This window comes from Lagopus muta, chromosome 1 (genome assembly GCF_023343835.1).
Source record: "Lagopus muta isolate bLagMut1 chromosome 1, bLagMut1 primary, whole genome shotgun sequence".
Lineage (NCBI taxonomy): Eukaryota > Metazoa > Chordata > Aves > Galliformes > Phasianidae > Lagopus > Lagopus muta.
Window position 1 is genome coordinate 56,838,486 of NC_064433.1, and position 18,660 is coordinate 56,857,145.

At 39.3% G+C, this 18,660-nt stretch overlaps 1 protein-coding gene across 7 annotated transcripts in view; it reads left to right on the plus strand.

Annotated features, from left to right (window-relative positions):
• The window catches only part of DGKI (diacylglycerol kinase iota), a 216,543-nt gene that overhangs the window by 169,867 nt on the left and 28,016 nt on the right, over window positions 1–18,660 (plus strand). For all 7 annotated transcript variants that reach the window (XM_048930903.1, XM_048930912.1, XM_048930928.1 and 4 more), the window contains one exon: window positions 9,934–9,959. In XM_048930903.1, coding sequence (XP_048786860.1) covers window positions 9,934–9,959 — 26 coding nt within the window. The remainder of the gene's footprint in view (window positions 1–9,933; window positions 9,960–18,660) is intronic.

Consider the following 18,660-nt stretch of genomic DNA (forward strand, 5'->3'; position numbering starts at 1 on the left):
AAGGCCAAAATAGAAAAGCTCTGTGTTTTTTTTGTCCTATTTTCTTGTTATAACTTGTTAAATTTCTTCTTTCCCCTCTTTATTTCTTCCCTCCCTCCCTTCTTTCTTTTTCTTATTTTTATTTTTACCTTTCATTTCCATTCTGCTTGGTTAGTTTAGCCCCTGGAGTAAGGAGCAAAATTTATACTGAGAAGTATGGCAGATGTATAACATGGAAGGCAGAGGAACATATCAAGACAGTCACTTCCTGTATAATTGTTTTCTGTTTGACTGGGTAAAAGAAAGTGACATTTGATAATTTGATCTTTAGGGCTCTCTGCTTTCCTGAGAGCATCAAGTGTGTGGTAAATGTAACTGGCAAGAGAATGACAGAGCGTGGAGCTGATGATTCCACTGTGGGATATGAATATCCCCATCTTCAGCTTTATGGAGTGGGAATAGCAGACCCAGGGCCTCCAGAGACATACATTACCGACACCGGAAGAGGGGCGAGCTAGCTGGGTTTACTCACGTTATACAGAATGACCGACAGAAAGGGTGCCTATGTATTTCTGAGCTTGCTTTGAGCATTCTTAAATACAGGATAAATAACCTCCAGCACTGCAAGCTTCCAGTCCAATAAATGCTGGAAAATAAGTGAACCTTCTTGTTTTAGGTAACATATATGTGTCTGTTTCTGTGTACTTGTTACCTATATGCAAGAGTTGAAATAAGACGGAAAGAACCATCCAGGTCTCAGATTTATGAGCATTTTGCAGGAAAAGCAAACCTGTGTCCACGTTCTCTGTTGCTGCCATAAAAAGTGGCTATTTGCTTGGAGAAGAGACCAGTTCTTAGCGTGCTCTCATTCAGTACTTTTTTCCCAGCCTTGATGATTCTATGAAATCCAAGACTAATAAGCTTTTAGAGGTTCAGGGCATGGTCCTGATCTGCAATGCTGTGAGATGTAACATGTGCATCAAACAACAAAGAATGTCCAACCTTTCACAGTAAGTCATCTCATAATCTGCATTCAGACTTTATTTATTGATATTCTATTAATATTATTAGGTTTTGGCTTAACAGGTTTGTAGAGATAATTAAAATGTAATTTGGTAAAAACAACCAAACAATCAAACAAAAAAACTGCCCCAGATCATCACGTAGAAGTGCTACTTTGGTTTACCTGACCTATGCTCCAAAAAGTCAAACCTTTGTTAACTTTCTCCAATTCTTCTGGTATCTACATGTTTGAATTTCAGCTGTAGCTGGAAAACTGGAAGGACAAGTGTCAAAATATGATACAGAAAAAGCTAGAAAAAAAGCCATCACATAAAAATAGGTCATTTTTTGAGGATTGCGATTTAGTATTTTGGACCCATAAAATTTGGACTGTTTCAATGACAGTGGGAGCAATATTTTGACATCAATGCTCACTCCAATTATGGGGGAACTCTTCAGTTTGTCTGGGAATTGCTGAGGGTGGGGAGCCCATTCCCCAGGCTGGGTGTTTCAGCATGGCTACTTTTGTTCTTCCATGTCTTGGATGCGGGTCCTAGGCCCCTGACTGCAGCTTTATATGTGAGGATGTAGAAGGCTCTGTCTCTTCTTGAAAAGCTGCTGAAGCGTGTTTTGGGTGAGAGGAGAAAATTCTGAAATCTGGAAAGTAGTCAAAGGAGTAGGGAGAAAAGTTGTCCCTGCTTGCCTGCTGCTCCTTTGTGCTGTGAAAGAAGCTCTAACACCCAGCTCTTTGTCTCTGTAGCTGAGACTGAGTGAGCATTTAGCAGTTCTGGCACAGATGTGTGTGCCTAAGAGGGAAATACATGAAGAGTGAGGCTGTAGCACATATCCTTGCTGTGGTTCCTGGCAGTGTCAATGGCTATGGGCAAGGAGGGACAGATGGACCTGGCTAAAATATGCCTGCCAAGAACTGAAACCAGAGAGCCAGAAGTGGCTTGGAGCCAGTATAACTCTGACTCCTAGATTCTTGTATCTCTGCCAGGCCTCTAAAAGCGTAGGACAAAAAAGCCTATCTGAAACTCATATTATTCTCCATTATTTACCCCATAGCAGGAGTGTAAGGGGCTCAGCAGATCTGCACTGCGTAGGATTATAGAGGGGTGTGTGTTATGCAAATTAATTGATTTTTTTTTTTTTTTTTTTTTTTAATTAATGGTAAGCGGTGAGGGTTACTGCTTAGCACTTGTGAAAACCAGGCCATTTACTTATGAACATAATCACATGAGCCTTTTTCTGAGGGATTCTTATGTTTCAGTCTCCCTTCTCTCAAAACCACTAAAGGCAATTTACCAGGAGTCACTGGTTTGCTTTGTGGTAGCAAATGCATCACTTAGGGCAGCTTCTAGATTATTTAGAAATCCAAGCTGGCCTGTCATTATTTTGGATGCTGTCTCAGGATACCAAGCAGCTGATGTGCTTCATCTCCATCCAACCTGAGGGCAAAGCTGGGGATGTGATTTCTGAATCAGAGTGTGCTAGGAGTAGGGCTGCCATGTCTTTTCAGTTATGAAAATGAGTCCTTTCTCTGGGTTAAATAGAAAGCCACTGCTTTATTTTCACCTTTCCTCCATCCCACTCTGCCAAGATTTGCTGAACAATTGACAGAGTGGGTCAGTGAGGATTTTGAAGATTTAGTTCCAGGCTGGAAATGGAAGAATACTTTTTCAAAGAGTTTTGGATCAGGATCTTTTCAAACTGAATGTCTCACATTCTCCTTGAGGTACTTTGGTGTCATGTGGTGATGAAAGGAACGGGAGGCAAGTATTAAAAAAGAAAATCAATAAACATCCTGGATCACTCTGCAGTGATCCTGATGGTCACCTGGAAATGCCTTCCTTTCAAAGATGCAATCCAGCATTCTTTGGTTGTGTTTTTGATGATGATTCCAAAGAAAAGCTATCTATTTCAAGATCAACATATTAGAATGCTTCTCTATCTTTTTCTTCTTATAAATTTTTAAGTCAATGTTAAGCACACTTGGATTTATATTTTGTTCTGCTCTGAAAATCTGTTTTCCTTGTTAGGCAGCAGTTCCCAGGGCATTCCTCTGGGTGTCAGTACAACTTCAGGTATAACTATTGTGGTGCTACAGGCCTGCCTTATCTGGAAGTCTTTTACAGTGGACAGAGAAATACAGTAGATGTTAAGAGAGGAAAAAACCAAAAAAGTTAGTAGCGAGTCAAGATACAAAACAATATGAGGGACAGATATGTCTGAGACACAACAAGGGGATACATCAGAGCTGCCCTGATTTTCCTATGAAACACCAGACCACCTGAGTTGCTGGGCTAGCCATGAATGTATGTGCAGGTATCATAGAATCATAGAATCACAAGGTTGGAAAGGACCTGAAAGATCATCTAGTCCAACTGTCCTCCCATTACCGTTGCTACCACAAGCTACTAAACCATATGTCGTAGCTTTTCATCCAGAAAATCATCCAGGTAGAGGCAGGCTGTAGGAGGAAGCTACAGAGATGCCAGGAAAACTGCTCATCTTTGCCCTTAATGGAATTAGAAAAAAAATTAGACTCTCCAGACAGTTGGTACAGATTGACAGGATATGTCTGAATAGAATTCTGTAAAATAATAAGTAACTTGAATGGATTTTTTAGATTCAGGAAGCACTGCTGGTCAGCATTTTCCCACATGTGAGAGACAGTGTTGCCATTGTCTGAGAGAAATACTTTTTATAAAAGAGTGACAAGAAAAATGGAATATTAATAAAAGAAAGCATTGTAGAGAGACTTATAAAATTGCAAAAAATGTGTTGGAAAGGACCTCTGAAATGCGTCTAACACAACTCTCTATTTGAAATTGGTCCTGTTATAGATATTCAGATTCTTGTACAGCTGAGCATTTAATGTCTGGAAGGCTGGAGATTCATCAGTGTCTTTGCACAACCTGTATCCCTCTTTGGTCATCCACATAATGTGTTTTCTAACATCCAGTCTGAATTTCCCGTGTTCCAGCTTGTGACTGTTGCTTCTCATCCTATCTTTCCTCTTCCTTTTTACTTCAAAAAGGCTGTGGCCTTGTATTCTTTATACATTTGCATTAGATAGTTCAAGGCAATAAGATTTCCCCTGAGTCTTCTTACTGCATGACTCCAGTACCTTCAGCCACCTCTGATGTGCCCTCATCATCTCTGCAACCCTTCCAGTTCGGTTTGTCAATGTCTGTCTTATTCCAGGAAGCCCCAACCTTGGGACAAAACACCAGGTACAGTCTCAGAGAGTAGAGGGGAAAATTCCTTTTCATTTACCTTATGTTTGTTGTGAATACATCCCAATACATAGTTATCTTTCATTCAGTGTGTGGTGACACACTGGAACATGTTGCCCAGAGAGGTTGTGAATACCCCGTCCCTGGAGACGTGCAAGGCCAGAAGGTCTGGTGGTTGGTGACTTTGCCCACAGCAGGGGCAAAAACTAGGTTATCTTTGAGGTCCTTTTCAACCCAGGCCATTCTATGATTCTGTTATATGATTCTATGATTGTTGTAAGGGCATGCTGTTGATTGACATTCAACTTGTAGACAACTGACAACCAACACTTTGTTCTGAAATGATGGTTGGTCCCCAGTCTGTCCCATTGAATGAGTTTTCTTCTCTCCAGGTTTAGAACTTTCCATTTGCCTTTGTTTAACTTGCTAACTTGTTTCTCCTGCCTACATGGGTCATTTGAAATTGGGCATATGTAGGTTGAAAGTGGAAGGCTTGAGCTCTCAGTAATTTCTAGACTTGTATTTTCTGTCAAGTGCCATGGCAGAAAATAGTGGCAGCTAGGCTGAATGTTACATTTAACTTTTATTGGGCTTCTCCAAGTAAGAGATGCTGAGAGGGCAGGAAAACTAGTTCTGCTTTTCTGCCATGAAGATACAAGTCACAGTCTGCAGCTGCAGGGAATTTGCCAGTCCCAGAGGTTTTGATGCAGTTTGCTGAATGAGGGAATTTCCTCACCTTAAAAAAAATAAAATAATAATTAATGTGCTAAGACTTATCTTTCATTCCAATCAGAGAATATGTGAATAAATCCCTACAGAAACGCTGTTTTCAGTTCTGAAGAGATGAACACACAAAATGAGGAGAAGCAGATTTAATCTAAAAGCTCTTTCTCTCCATTGCTCACAGGCAGGTATGTGAATGAGAAAGTTTGCAAAAATACATTGCTTGAGCTGGGAAAAAAACAAACGGTCATGAAACCCAGCAAAATTGATGCATGTGGATTGTTATTTGGCCTTTAAATTCTAAATGGCTGTTTTTAAATAGGCCTAGTGCAGATGGTTTCTGCTACAGCTTTATTGATTAAAATAGCAACTTCACATCAGCTCCGGGTTTGTTTCTCCAGAGGCTTTTGTCTTCATGAATTATGTACCTATTTACTGAAATTTTGTTAGAATTTGTCTGCTGGAGGTTGCCTGTGTTTTTCTGGATTTTGGAAGCCTTTGTTGACCAGGCACTAAATTGTGACAGCCCCCTGACCTACCTTGCTTAGAAATTTATATTTCTTCCTCCACCCCTCCAGTACTGAATAAATCTAGTGCATGCATACTAAGGAATGCACTGGGAAACAACTCCTAGTATTTGGCTGTTTGGGGAAGGCTTTCATGATACAGAAAACTGTCTTGTCTGCACCGGAGATTAGACCTTTGCCAGCAATATATCTAAACACTGAAAGAGTGAGCAGAAAAATTTCAGTGAGCTTTGGATCAGTCTCTGAACTCTGAGGCACAGTGCTGTTATAGGAGGACTATGTCTCATGCCTTCAGTACCATGAGTCTTCCCATTTCTTGGAAGCATTTCATGAATGTATGATTAGGGCCTTTTTTCATTATCAGGCTTTTCTGCACATAAGCTAAGTTGCTGGAATATATTTGAGCACCTTGTGTAAGGACACAGTATAGTGCTTTGCTTTTGTAAGTCACAGTAGACCAGGCAACATGCAGCTTCCATTGTAGACTGAGGCCTGCAGGTGCTAATATCTCTTCTGAGTAGAACTTCATGCTCTACAACACGAGAACAACACTGCAGGACATGTAGCAAAAGGAGGGATATGAACAGCATGAGAAGTTGGCAACATGCTTTCTTCCTCATTCTTTCTGATCCTCTTCCCTGTTGTTGTAGTAAGATTTGTATTCTCTTCAATTAATCAGTACAGCAAAAACTCTTCATAAAGCACCAGCAAACTCAGGACAGAGAAATCAGATTGATACTTTTTGGTGAAAACATTTGAAATCGGGTTTCCCTTTCACTTTTATGTATGGGAAAGAGCAATGCTGATAGAAAAACATAAGAATTCTGAAAATGTAGCCAGTCATAGACGTATGGACCTCTTTACTCTCTTTTGGGAAAGGGCTGGTAGTGGTAATGATGAACCTACAAGTTAGTTTTGGCAGCACTGTTAATTTTCCAGCAGGAGAAGAGCATAAAGTAACTGTTGTAGATGTCAAAAAAATAAGCAGTACCATTCTGAAGTGTCTAAGATCAGGATATTGCAGTGCCAGATCCTTTTCCTGGAGACTGAACTAAATGGAAGTCTCTTCTTGATTTAATTTGCAAAGTGTATTGACCCAGGTGGGGATACAGATCTTGACAGCATGTTAGTTCTTCTGAAATACCTCTGATTTGTCTCTACTTTTTATATGGCACGGAAGTTGCGAACGATGGCTTGCCTCTTTGTGGCTGTAAAGCACATAGCTAGAATCATTCTCAGAGGGCAGCTGATAGGAGCTAGTTAGACACTTCCTATGTGGATGTTAGCAGCTTGGAATCCACCGTTCTCAGGGCACCCATTTGGTGACCATTGCTGCCACAGTATATCCCTCACACTTCTTAAAGAACTGAAAAAAGATGTGTGACCAGAAATATGAGCATCCACCAGATTTTTTTGTTGTCAGGTAAGTCCCTTGTGGCTGTGGAGAGAGTGGATGTGGTTTAAAGTAGGTCATTATGCTTTCTTTTTTTTCATTTCCTTCCTCCCTCTCATAAGAATGGTGTAGACCAAACAATGCATAAAGTGCCCAACACTAACAAAGTGGACTTTAAATGAAGTCAGCAGTTCTTCATTTCCTTTCACAATAGTTACAAGCAAGACTCCTGTTGGAGTAGTTAGGACAGTGCTTGAATGGTTTGGAAAATTCCATCCTCTGCTTAAATGCATGGCCTGAAATTATACAAAATTGTTGAAAGTCCTTTCCTCTGTCAAAATACTCTTTCTGTGAGTAGTGGAATAAAGGAAGTCTAATTTATTGTCTTTAGTCCTTTGGTATCTCAAATTGTGGAAGCTCTTGCTGAGGTTTTCCTATTACTGAGATATTTAGAACCTTTCTTTGTGTCTTCACAGCTACCTTGGAAAGTTTGACCTCCTGCTATTGCCTTTCCTTATGAAAGCAGTGATTGGATCTCTACCTCCTCTATTAATAATACGGGAAATCAGCCAACAGGCTCAAACTTTATTAGTGTGAGGCAGAAATATGCATACATAGTCACAGTATCTTGTGTACATAAACCTTATTTTCTCAAGATACCAGCCTATGCAGCCTCAAAAGATGCCTGATGAACCCTGACAAATGAAAACACTATTAGCAACAGTAGTTCCTGTTAGATTTCTCACTGTTTAACCACTAAGTTCAAAGCATGCAAAAAAGGAGCATGGGATTCGTACTTTGCAAAGTACATACTAATTTGGGGTGCATTAAATGTACACAAACCTATTTTTCATCGCACACTTCAATGTTTTAATTGAGAAGGTGGTGGTGGTGGTGTGATGGCATCTCTTGTTGATTTTTTAAGGAGCTACTAACATCTGCTTTACAAGGCATAACGAAGAGCTAAATTATGGGATAAGCCAAATGTTTATTTTATTGTTTCAAATAAAAGTCTAAAAGGTGATGAAACTGTGCAATTAAGAAATGAAGCCAAGGAATAAATTCAGCTGTTACTGTGAGATACTTTATTAGAAATAGGTGGAGTGCCAAGATACTTCAGCTGAGGACCCTGGTGTGATTCTTGCATGTAAAAATTATCTTTAAAAACCTAAATAATCACACCTTTTGATATGGCCATTTTTACATGGTATAACCTTTGCAGAAATGCTGTGCTGAGTTTTGACTTTCAGAAGGGCTTTTGGTGGGGACTGATGCTGATGAAAGTCATGGAACAGTCCTAATGATGGCTACTAATCCTCTGAATTGCCTTAATTTTTACAGTATTTCCACAGACATAGATGAAGTTGAAGGGCATAGCTGGTTTGGCTGACAGCAGAGCAGGATACATGCTTAGGATGTGCAGCAGCAATCAGAGAATTTAATGGCAATAGTGGATTAATTAATTCTGATCCATACAGATACACTGGCTTCTAGCACAGTCAGAATCTTAATTAGACAATCGCATTTTTCCTTTCACAGTGACCATTGCTCCAGCTGTGCTGTAACTGTTTTGTCTCTTTCTGTTTGAATGTCTCTCTTCTTAAAAATAAAGATTTGCATACCTCGTTAGGAAACCTCCCTTTTCTTTCCATCTTTCCTATTTGCTTCCACATATTTGAGTATCTGTTTCTGATGTCCTATATAATCCCTGAACCTTACTTTTCAATCTTGTGATATGGAGTATCCTCAGTTCCTTTATTCCTTTAAATCCAGGATTCCTAACCCTTTGCTTTCCCTCTAGCCCCCGCTGACTCCGTTAAATATATGTACGTTCTTTCCCTCTTTGTTCCTGGTGTACTTTAACTTCCCTTCCTTCTCAGGCTGCTTTTCTAATGTCAACTTTGGTCTGTTTGCTGGCAATACAAACATTCAAAAATCTTTAGTAATTTGGCTTTTTTTGTACGTTGATGCAAAAATTAAATATGTATTGCAGTGGAAGTGAGAGTTGGTCCATTCACTACAGGAATAAACTCATTGTTAGCTGTGTGGGAAGGTTATACATGCAGTTGAAAATCATGGTCAGGGAGGTGATAAGGCAGTGTTCCAATCCACTGTGTGTCATCACCTGGGTCTCAATAAGCAAAGCACAGCCCAGATTTGGCTATACAATTAGCCTAGTTTTGCTGAGCCAAGCTACTGCAGCAAAGACAAAAATGAAAGGCCAATACTTTACACCTCTTTATGTTCCTTTGCCATGGGTACTTGGCAGCATGATGAGTGAGATCTTTAGCAATGGGAGCTGTGAATCCCATCCCTGGGATTCAGTGGGGACCTTCTGTTTATCAGCACAGAGTGGTCCCTCATGTTTTATAACCCCTTGCTCTTGGAGTTCTACCAGAGGTTTAAACCATTGGTAGGATGGCCTATAACATGTTGCTGCTGTTTTGTTGCTTTTCACTGTCCAGTTACTGTTTTGTTTTGTTTTTTTTTAACCTTGATTTTTTTTTTTGTTTGTTCCATTTACGTTGCTTTTGTGAAAGCGCCATTATTATGAATTTGTTAATTCCAGTTAATGTTTTATACTCTACATCACACTGACTCATGATAAAAATGGCCTTAGTAGTTGTGAGTTCCTCCGAAGCTGCCCTTTCCTCCATTGGCTCTAGTTGTGAGGGTTCTTCCTGGCCCACACTTAACTATTGTCCATTTGATAATCTTTGGAGGATCAGGATCAAAAGTAGCATGAGCTATTTCTGACAGTAATAGTAGTAAAATTCTTTGCCAAGTACCTGTAGAAACTTGTGGCATGAGTGCTTAACAGTGAGATCACAGCCTTATGAATGTGGTTCCATATGGCCACTCATTTGCAGGACCTGCTGCTAGAGAAGGTCTCTGTGCTTTCCGCTCCTTTTTTTTTTTCTTAGCTACCTTACAATCTCTCCTTTGAAATAAGCTCAAGAATAAAACTTTTCAATTCCTCCATATCTAATTTCCCATAGAGACTTTTGAAACTCGTTTGTGACCTTCTCATGGCACAGGTTGACTGAACTTTCTTGTTTTATTTCAGGTCACCAGTTTCTTCAGAAGATCAAGGTAAGATCTGCTTTATACATACAAATAGCATATTAAAAATTAGATTCAATGACTTGCTAGGAAGCTCTGTTTTAATACAGTTATGTTGGGGAAAAGTAACTTAATAAAATGAAAGCTTGATCTTACTCACATGTTGTTCACATCTGGACATCAAGTGCTTGTTCATGTAGTTGAAGCTGTCAGAAGCTAAGGTTATGCTAAGGAATTTGTAAAATGAATCTTGCCCAAGCAAACTGGTAGTGGTTGCAATTTTTTCATGTAAATGTATGGATAACCTGTAGAAAGTTATGTGTGGATTTGAAGGGAAATATATGGTGTTAGTAATGATGAGCTCCTCTCTTATGGCTCATAGGACAGCAGCTTTGTAACAGAGGAGAATGGATTTATACTTTAAAGGCTTGAACCTAACTTACCTAGTTAACACAAAAATCAGTTTGGGAGCATGGTAAGAAATTTAGCACAGGCTGAAACTTCTACATGTAAAAATATTGCTTGAATAGCAAGAGTTGCAGGCTACGGTAATACACTTGCTCTGAAGTAAGCTAAAGGATTCAGTCTTTTCCTGAGATTGCTGTGACTAGCTGGTTAATACTTTGATCAACTTGCATTCTTAGGTGTAAATAACTTTAGAGGACAATAAATTGTTGTTACTTTGGTACTGAAGTCCAGAAGCATACTGCAAATCAGGAGGAAATAACACTGGCAGAATTATGCAAGGAACAAGGGGGGGAAAAGAGAGTAAAACTGAGAGACGAAAATTCATCATGTAGCTCTATCTAGAATATTATTTTGGACCACAAAAAAAAAAAAAAAAAAAAAAAAAGAAAAAAAAAGTGTTTTGACATCTAATTTATATGCATTTACAAAATCAGCAAAATTTCTGGACAATACAATGACACTTATGACTTATTTGAGAAAGATCCTGATGTGGAATAGTAAAGGCTTGCAAATGAGGATGTAAAAGAGGTGGGTCTGAGCCTGGGAAAGTGTGGAGCACTACACAAGTGAGCAATAAAAATACTAACTGGTGTTGATGGGACTCATTACAGGATATATGCTTGTTTGGTCTTTGGGGTAACTAGTTAGGTAGCAGCCTACATTGTCTTTGGCACCAGCCAAGATCTTTTAAATCCAGTATAGTGACTGTCAAACATACCATCATTAATAAATTTTCTTCCATCTCCTCAACATATGATTTCTAGACAAGGTTATAGAAATAGAAAAGAGGTTAAACGAAAGATCCATGTAGCCTGTCTAGCCCATTCTTCTTGTCTGATCGTAGTAGATGCCTGATAAATAAGAGCAGGAAGGTGACAGAAGCATACAGTTTGGCTTTTGGTGTACCTACCCTATCCGCCTCTAGTGATTTGCAGCAGACTGACATCATGAACCAAAGATTTCTTTCTCATTTAATAGCTTATCTGCTTTTTAGCATAACCACAGCTTTTTAATACAAAGTGCCAGACACCTATGGCATGCTAATCAGTACTCTCCATTTCTCCAACCCTCAGAAGAAATTTGAAAACATTATTGTTTAGTATACCCTTTCCAAATCTAGACTTAATGTGCTTTGGAGCGCATAAACTTGTTAATGATAGACTGCTTTTGCTTTATCATTTCCTTTGTATTTATGCCATTGCCTCATTTTTATCTATTAATAGAGCAACAGAGTGTATAAAGTATTTCCTTGTATGTCTTTAAATTTCATTATTTCCTAATATCATGATGTATTCCTTCGTTGCAATGTTTTTATACTGTTCTATTCTTTCACAAAATCTTCCTGTTTTCCATCTACCATCTGCTGCCAGGGTCTGGCTTTTTAGGTTTGATAAACATCTCTGAATAGCCCCTTACTTCCCTCTCTTCACTTTCTCTTGTAAAAAACTTCTGAAATACAAGGTGAAAGGCCTGTGTTTGTTTGACAAATTGCTGATGAGGTAGTGCTATTTATTAGATTATTATTTTTTTGTTTTGTAAGGCAGTAATACTTTAAAGTGTTCAGAGGGTTAAGATCATGCTGTAATCTTACCTCACTGTCCATCCTTACCATCCTTACCATCACTCTCTGTCCTTTCTTTCTGCTGCTCTTCCCTATTATTGGACAACTTTCTAGTGATGATTTTCTGATGGTGTTATGTGTTGGCCATTGCTGAGAAAAGACATTTCTACAATCTTGTGCATTCACTTCCTATTTGGTTTTTGATCTTTTTTTTCTTCTTCTTTAATCTTTGGGATCCTTTCTTCTTTTTTGTCCTTTTCTCCTTTTCTCCTTTTTTTTTTTTTTTTTTTTTTTTTTTTCCCCTGACTTCTTCTGTGTGTTTCTTTCTTTTCCATTATTCTTACGACCCTTTTCAAATGTCTCTTTTCCCTTGTCCATGGTCTTCTTGCTGCATTGTGAATAGGTTCTTGCATTGTGCTCTTCACTTTGGTTTCTCATTGTTCTTCTCCTCAGTGTGCAGCACCTGGCTCTAGTATTAGTTGCCAGAAGCAGCCAAAGCACTTGTGGAGTAACAGAGTTGCTACCAGGATTAGCATCTAATGTGAGTGGCACTTCCATTAATCCCTGACAGGACAATGCATTATGCTGAGCTGAAGAGAGGGTGAGTCTGAAGCACTGTCTGTCTGTGACTGGACATCTATTGAACAATTGTAACAGTGCACAATACTCCTTGTTATGGACACGTGTTAAAGGCACCTTTATCAGTTACTAAATGGAGCCATTTTAATAGCCTCAGAAAGAGAATCAGTACCACTAGAAATTCTTGAAGCTTTTGTCTATGCCTTTGGTACAAGGTACTTAAGACATGAGCATTTAGAGAATGAAATCCAATTTCTTTCTTTCTTCTTTTTTTCTTAAACAAAACACCAAAACATATGAAGACCAGGTAGAAAAACTAACTCCCAGTTTCCCTAATAGTCTGACCAAACATATCCAGCAAAGTAAAAATGAAAGCATGGTAATTTGGAGAAGGTTTTAGGGTAGAAACCCACGAACGAGGCTTTTTGCCTTGTTTTCCTCTATCAGACATTATTTTTGTTGCATCAGAATAATTTCTGGCAAGCTTTGCTATGTTAAACTCAATATCTTTTTGCTGCAGTAGATTCCAAACTCATGAGGGAGTAGGGCATAAGTGAGAAGTGAGAAATTAGGACAAGAGGCAAATATCATCAAAAGAGAAATTTTGGAGAAGGTTGTTATTACAGTGTCATATTATTACTGTGTCATAATATGACACAGTGGGTAGAGGTGAAGAGTGATTTTCTGGTTGGAAAGACAAGTAGGGACACCTGAAGGTCTTTCAGATTCTGTCAGGGGCTGATTTTTTGATAGCCATCCAGTCTGAATACCTTATCCTTCAAAAGCATTTTTTTCCAGAGCCAGAAGTGCATTAGAAGTGAAAGGGTTTTAAATGATGACCATCAAACTAGCATCTGTTAGAAGACTTTTCCATAGGGATTACTTGGCATAGAATTCAGCAGGAAGCCTGGGGTGAGAAATACAATACTGTGTGTACAGGCCCCTGTGGGTGAAGAGTGCCGCAGAGGTTGTGGAGTCTCCGTCTATGGAGAAATTCAAAACAACTTGGATGCTTTAGTGTGGAACCTACTCTGGGGAATGTGCTTTATCAGAAGCTGGACTAGATGACCTCTGAAGGTCCCTTCCAACCACTACAATCCCGTGATTCTGTGATAAGGAAGGGAGTGACCAAGTGTATGCATGAAAGACAGTGCAGAATCCTATACAGAACAGTGCAGAAATTGTCCTATACAGACAGTGAAAATACAGAAAATTGTCCTATACAGACAGTGCAGATCCTATACAGAAAAATGCTTTGCCATCTAGTATTGACACCTCTCTTCTAGACAGTGTGCTGTGCATTAGTGTGCTCCAGTGTTGTCTGCCCTATTAAAGGGAAGAGGTCTGAACTTACGAAATGAGTGTGGGAGTCCCAGAAAACAGCACAAGAGCTGAGAACACTGACTGGAAAATGGGGATTTCCTGTTGTCCATATTGACCTTGGGAACCTGGGCTTCACCCCATTGACCTTCTTTCTTGTTTCTGGCTCACTAATCACTGGTCTTGCTAGTCAGAGTCTGCAAATGAACAGTCTCTTCACAAATGGGCTTTTAAAATGTATTTATTTATTTATTCTTAAAGTAGGCTTCTATTCTGAATAAAAGGATAACAACTCCAGAGTTGTTGCTGAATCTTTCAGTGCTGTTAGAATCATTAAAAACAAAACAACAAAAACTTCTGTTTTGTAAACCAGATTCCTTCAAAGGGGAGTGATGGTGGTTTTGCACATCTCCAACTGAGAAGCTATATTCTTCAGGGTGATGTTGCTGCAATTTACCTTGCAACAAATTAAGATGTCTTGGAATGCTTTCACTGAACAAATCAAAGGCAGTGCTGTAGGGAGGAGGGGCTCCTGACTGCAGGTATTTATTTTGATTAATTAGCCACTTTGAGAAGAAAGCCATCCTGGATAGTGTTTTGAAAGTATGTCTGTGGCCAGCTGAACCAACAGTAGTGTGGGGATCTGATCAGAGTTTGTGTGTTCACATCTCAGCATAGGGTGGTTTCGATTGAGAGCCATAATACCTATAGCAAGAGAAAGTGTTCTGTGAAAGCATTTCTCTAGGACTGAGGGAGGTCCATTCTCCAAAACCATTAGAAGGTACCTATATCCCATCTCCTATTATATCTAAATAGGCTGAGGGATCAGTAGGCAGCTGGGAAGAAAAGGTCTGGCAGATGTAGGTAGTAGGGAAAAACAGAAATTTCTTTCCAGCTTTTCACTGTCTTTATCCTTTTCTCCTTGGAAGGGCATAGGATCAGTGAAAGTGTTGTCTGGAGAACAGGGCATCAGTTTTCAAGCAGAAGACCTGGGTGACCTAACATTGCACTTCACTCCTGCTTTTTGTTTCTGATAACACAGTGATGCTCCTTGTGGTCAGTTGACCAAAGGTAACTCATTGAAATAACAAAGGAAAGAAAATTCCCTCCAAACACTCAAGAATCTGGCCAGCAAATAAAAGCTTGAACTGACCTTCAGATTGTTTATTCCTACTGTGAAGACCTAACATTTAATATGAGTTACTTAGATATTGCTGGACAAAGGCACTGCAGCTAGCCTTGCTGTGGCAAAGACCTGAAGGAATTGCAATAGGAGTATCTGTAATAGTAATGGTCTGCCATGTTATGGGAGGGGGAGGAATGACACGATCCTCACTGTTCCTGTTTTTTTTTGGTTTTTTTTTTTGCGACCCTTTTTTTGTTTTTAAATAAAAAAAGTAAATCATTTCTTAATTATTTCGCCTAGAACTCCCCTCCTGCCAAACTACTGCCACTCTGTTGATAAAATGTCTGCATTAGTCAGCCACAGTCTTCCCTGCCTTGTGTTCTTGCTTCATCAGAGACATTTTCTTCCACCACATCACTCCTGAAAATGACAGTAATTGTTCCCATCTTGGCTTAAAAATAAAAATGGTGGAAGGCAAAAGGAAATTAAAAAAAGGAATGATGTCTGCCAGATGGTATTTAGTTTATCTGCAACTGCTCTTTGGGTTTTTGGACCATTTACAAAGGAAGCCCTTTCGCCTTATGGTCATCCCTTCCCTTTGTAAAACTAGTTGAGACTGTCTTGCAGGAAATGTTTAGCATTAGGATTTGAATACTTCCACTCCTAACTATCAACTGTACTCTCAGTTCAGCACCAGTGCCACATAAACAATTCAGGGTGGACTCTAATTGGCATCAAATTACCTTTAAACTAGTCTGACAGTGCAAATGGGGCCTTAAAGGCAGCTTGGGTGTAATTTACATCTGCTTGAAAGCCTCTTTATCCTTCCAGAGTTTTATGAAGGGACTTCTGTGTAAGTGAGAATTTGGCCTTTCTTTTCCTTTACTGTGTGTGTTATTTTTACTTAAAAAACAAAACAAAACAAGAAACAAAACAAAAAACCCACTTTTTTTTTAAACTTTTTTTCTTAATCTTTTCTCTAAACAGTGATTTGAAACTGTGTGTTGTTTGAATCTGAAATTCTAAAAAGAAAAGGTTTTTAATACAAAAACTACCTGAGCAAGGGGTGATTTTTGCATGATAAATTCCTTTGTTTTATTCCCAAATTAGGCAAACAGATGCAGTTAATACTGAGTCAGTTCTTCCCTTTATATTTGCACAGAATTAGGTAGTTTTGTAGCTAAAGGACAACCCAAACTGTTGAGAAGGACTTTTTACCTCTTTGAGCAATCCCAGAAATAGATATTATTGAAGTATGACTTGTTCAGAGGGCCAGCATGCTTCAAAAGTGCCTCTTAAACCACAGGAGACGGTTTGCTCATACACACGTTTTCCTGTACAGATGGATTAGCTGGAGATGCTTTGCGAAGGCCCTGTGCTGAACAGTCATCAGACTTTTGTGCCTGGCTGCTGTTGAGCTGATGTGCTTCTGAGCTTTTAGTTGTAGCAGATTGTCTGTTTTCCTGTTCTCTTAGGAATATTTTGAACTCTCAGGCTCTTTATCTGATTTTTTTTCATGGAAATAGTGCTTTGCAGCTCTGCTCTCATGAGCTACATCGACCACTGCTGAAGTCCTGAGATTCCCTAAGAAGTCTGAGCCTTTCCCAAAGCTGAAATCTTGTGGGGAAATGTTGTTTACCATCTGTTTCTTTAGGATATTGGATAGTGGGAGCAAACAAATACATTTTGGAAAAAGTTTCAAAATCAATCAGTCTCTGCCATAGTCAACAACAACAACACAACAACAAAACACCAACCAAACACCTGTACATTGTAGGTTTGGAATCTGTGAACATTCAGATCTGTGAACATTCAGCAAAAATGCTGAATGTTCTTATTTTTATCACAGTTCTTATACAGTCTTGAGTCTGCTGTATAACTCCTTTAGTAAGTCCAGAAACCTTTGCCTGTTTCCTGTTCCCTTGGCAGCCTACTCCTTCAGGAATTTCCAGTTTTCAGAAGGGCTTGTGAGAGACTTATTTTTTAAAAGATATAAATGCATTTTGCACATGAGAGTAATTGATGAGTGATTCCTTCTCCTTACCTCAACCAACCCTTGAGCCCTTTTCCATTGTATTTTCTCCCCTTCTTTCATTGAGGAGAGAGAGTGAGAGAGTGGTTGTGGTAGACTTTAGCTGCCCATAAAGGTGAAACCACCACACTGTCAAATAGCAGTACTAAGCTTTTTGTTCAGACAGATTCCTTAGTAGTATCTGGTCTGGTTTTACAGTGTTCTCTTGAGAATCGGTGTTTTTTCCCTCAACACAGCTTTTCCTATATATAGCTGTAAGAAAAAAAAATCAGTCCTGAGGTTTATGATAGGATCAAATATCTGTTTCCTTATCTTGGCACTCATATAATAATAGATTCCAAAGGGAACAGATGTCTCTTACTAGGGCTTGATTGACTGGGATGTGAGTCCAAACTGGGTAGCCCATATTCAGAGAGCTTTTCCATGTTTTATAATGACGAACATTTTTAAGTCCTCTTCCAATGAATACAAAGTTTTCTTTTTTTCTGCAGAATTCTAACCCAGTATTTCCATTGGCCATTTTGCTTTGCTGCGTTTATTTTTAGTTACTCTTTTGACCCTCATACCCACACAGATATATTTATTTCCATTTCTTTTTTTGGGAAACCCTTCAATGCATGAGATTTTATTCCCATTTACTTTTGTTTGTTGCCATCTTTAGTAGTTGTTTCCAGTACTTGCAGGTGCATAAAAGACATGAAGAAACGTTTAATTGCTCTTTCTTCTCCGCTTAGCTTCAAAGAGAAGTGTTTAAGCATCATCAGCTTCAGTGAGACTTGAGACTGCAGATCAAAGACCTGCCAGCTTGCAGTCATTCCAACAAAGCATTATTAATTTTTTATTTAATTTCTCAGTTATGTAGACAATCTGGAGTACATATTTTAAAGGGTGTTTTTTTTTTTTTCTTTTTTTTTTTTTTCCCCCAATAACCTTAAAAGCAGATTAAATATTAAGAAGAGGTGACTGGCTTATAAAAGCTCAAATGCAGAGATTTTCAGCTTTTCTTCACTGTGGATCCCTAAAAACTGTCTGTGGTACTGGCAGACCCTTTTAGATATGTCAGCTGAGATGCTAGTTTATCATTTTCCTCGTGGAAGGGAAGTAGTCATAAAATCACAGGAATCATAGAATCACAGGAACACTAAGGTTGGAAAAGACCTATAAGATCATCCAGTCCAACCATCAAATCATGGAGTGACTTGGGTTGGAAGGGACCTTAAAGATCATCAAGTTCCAACTGCACTGGCACAGGCAGAGTTGCCAACCACGTAGTCAAGGACCTAGATCAAATTGCCTAGGGCCCCATCCAGCCTGGCCTTAAATGCCTCTATGGGCACCCACAGCTTCTCTGGGCAGACTGGTCCAGCACCTCCTTGTCTTCTGAGTAAAGAATTTCTCCCTGACATCTAATCTAAGTCTGACCTCTTTTTCTTTGAAACCATTCCTCCTTGTCCTATCACCATCTACCCATGTAAAGCGTTGATTTCTCTCCTGCTTAAAATCTGCCTTTAAGCACTGAATGGTTGCGTAAGGTCTCCCCTGAGCCTTCTCTTCTCCGGGCTGAAGAAGCCCAACTCCCTCGACTTTTCTTTGTAGGAGAGGTGCTCCAGCCCTCTGATATTCTTTGTGGCCCTCCTGTGGATCC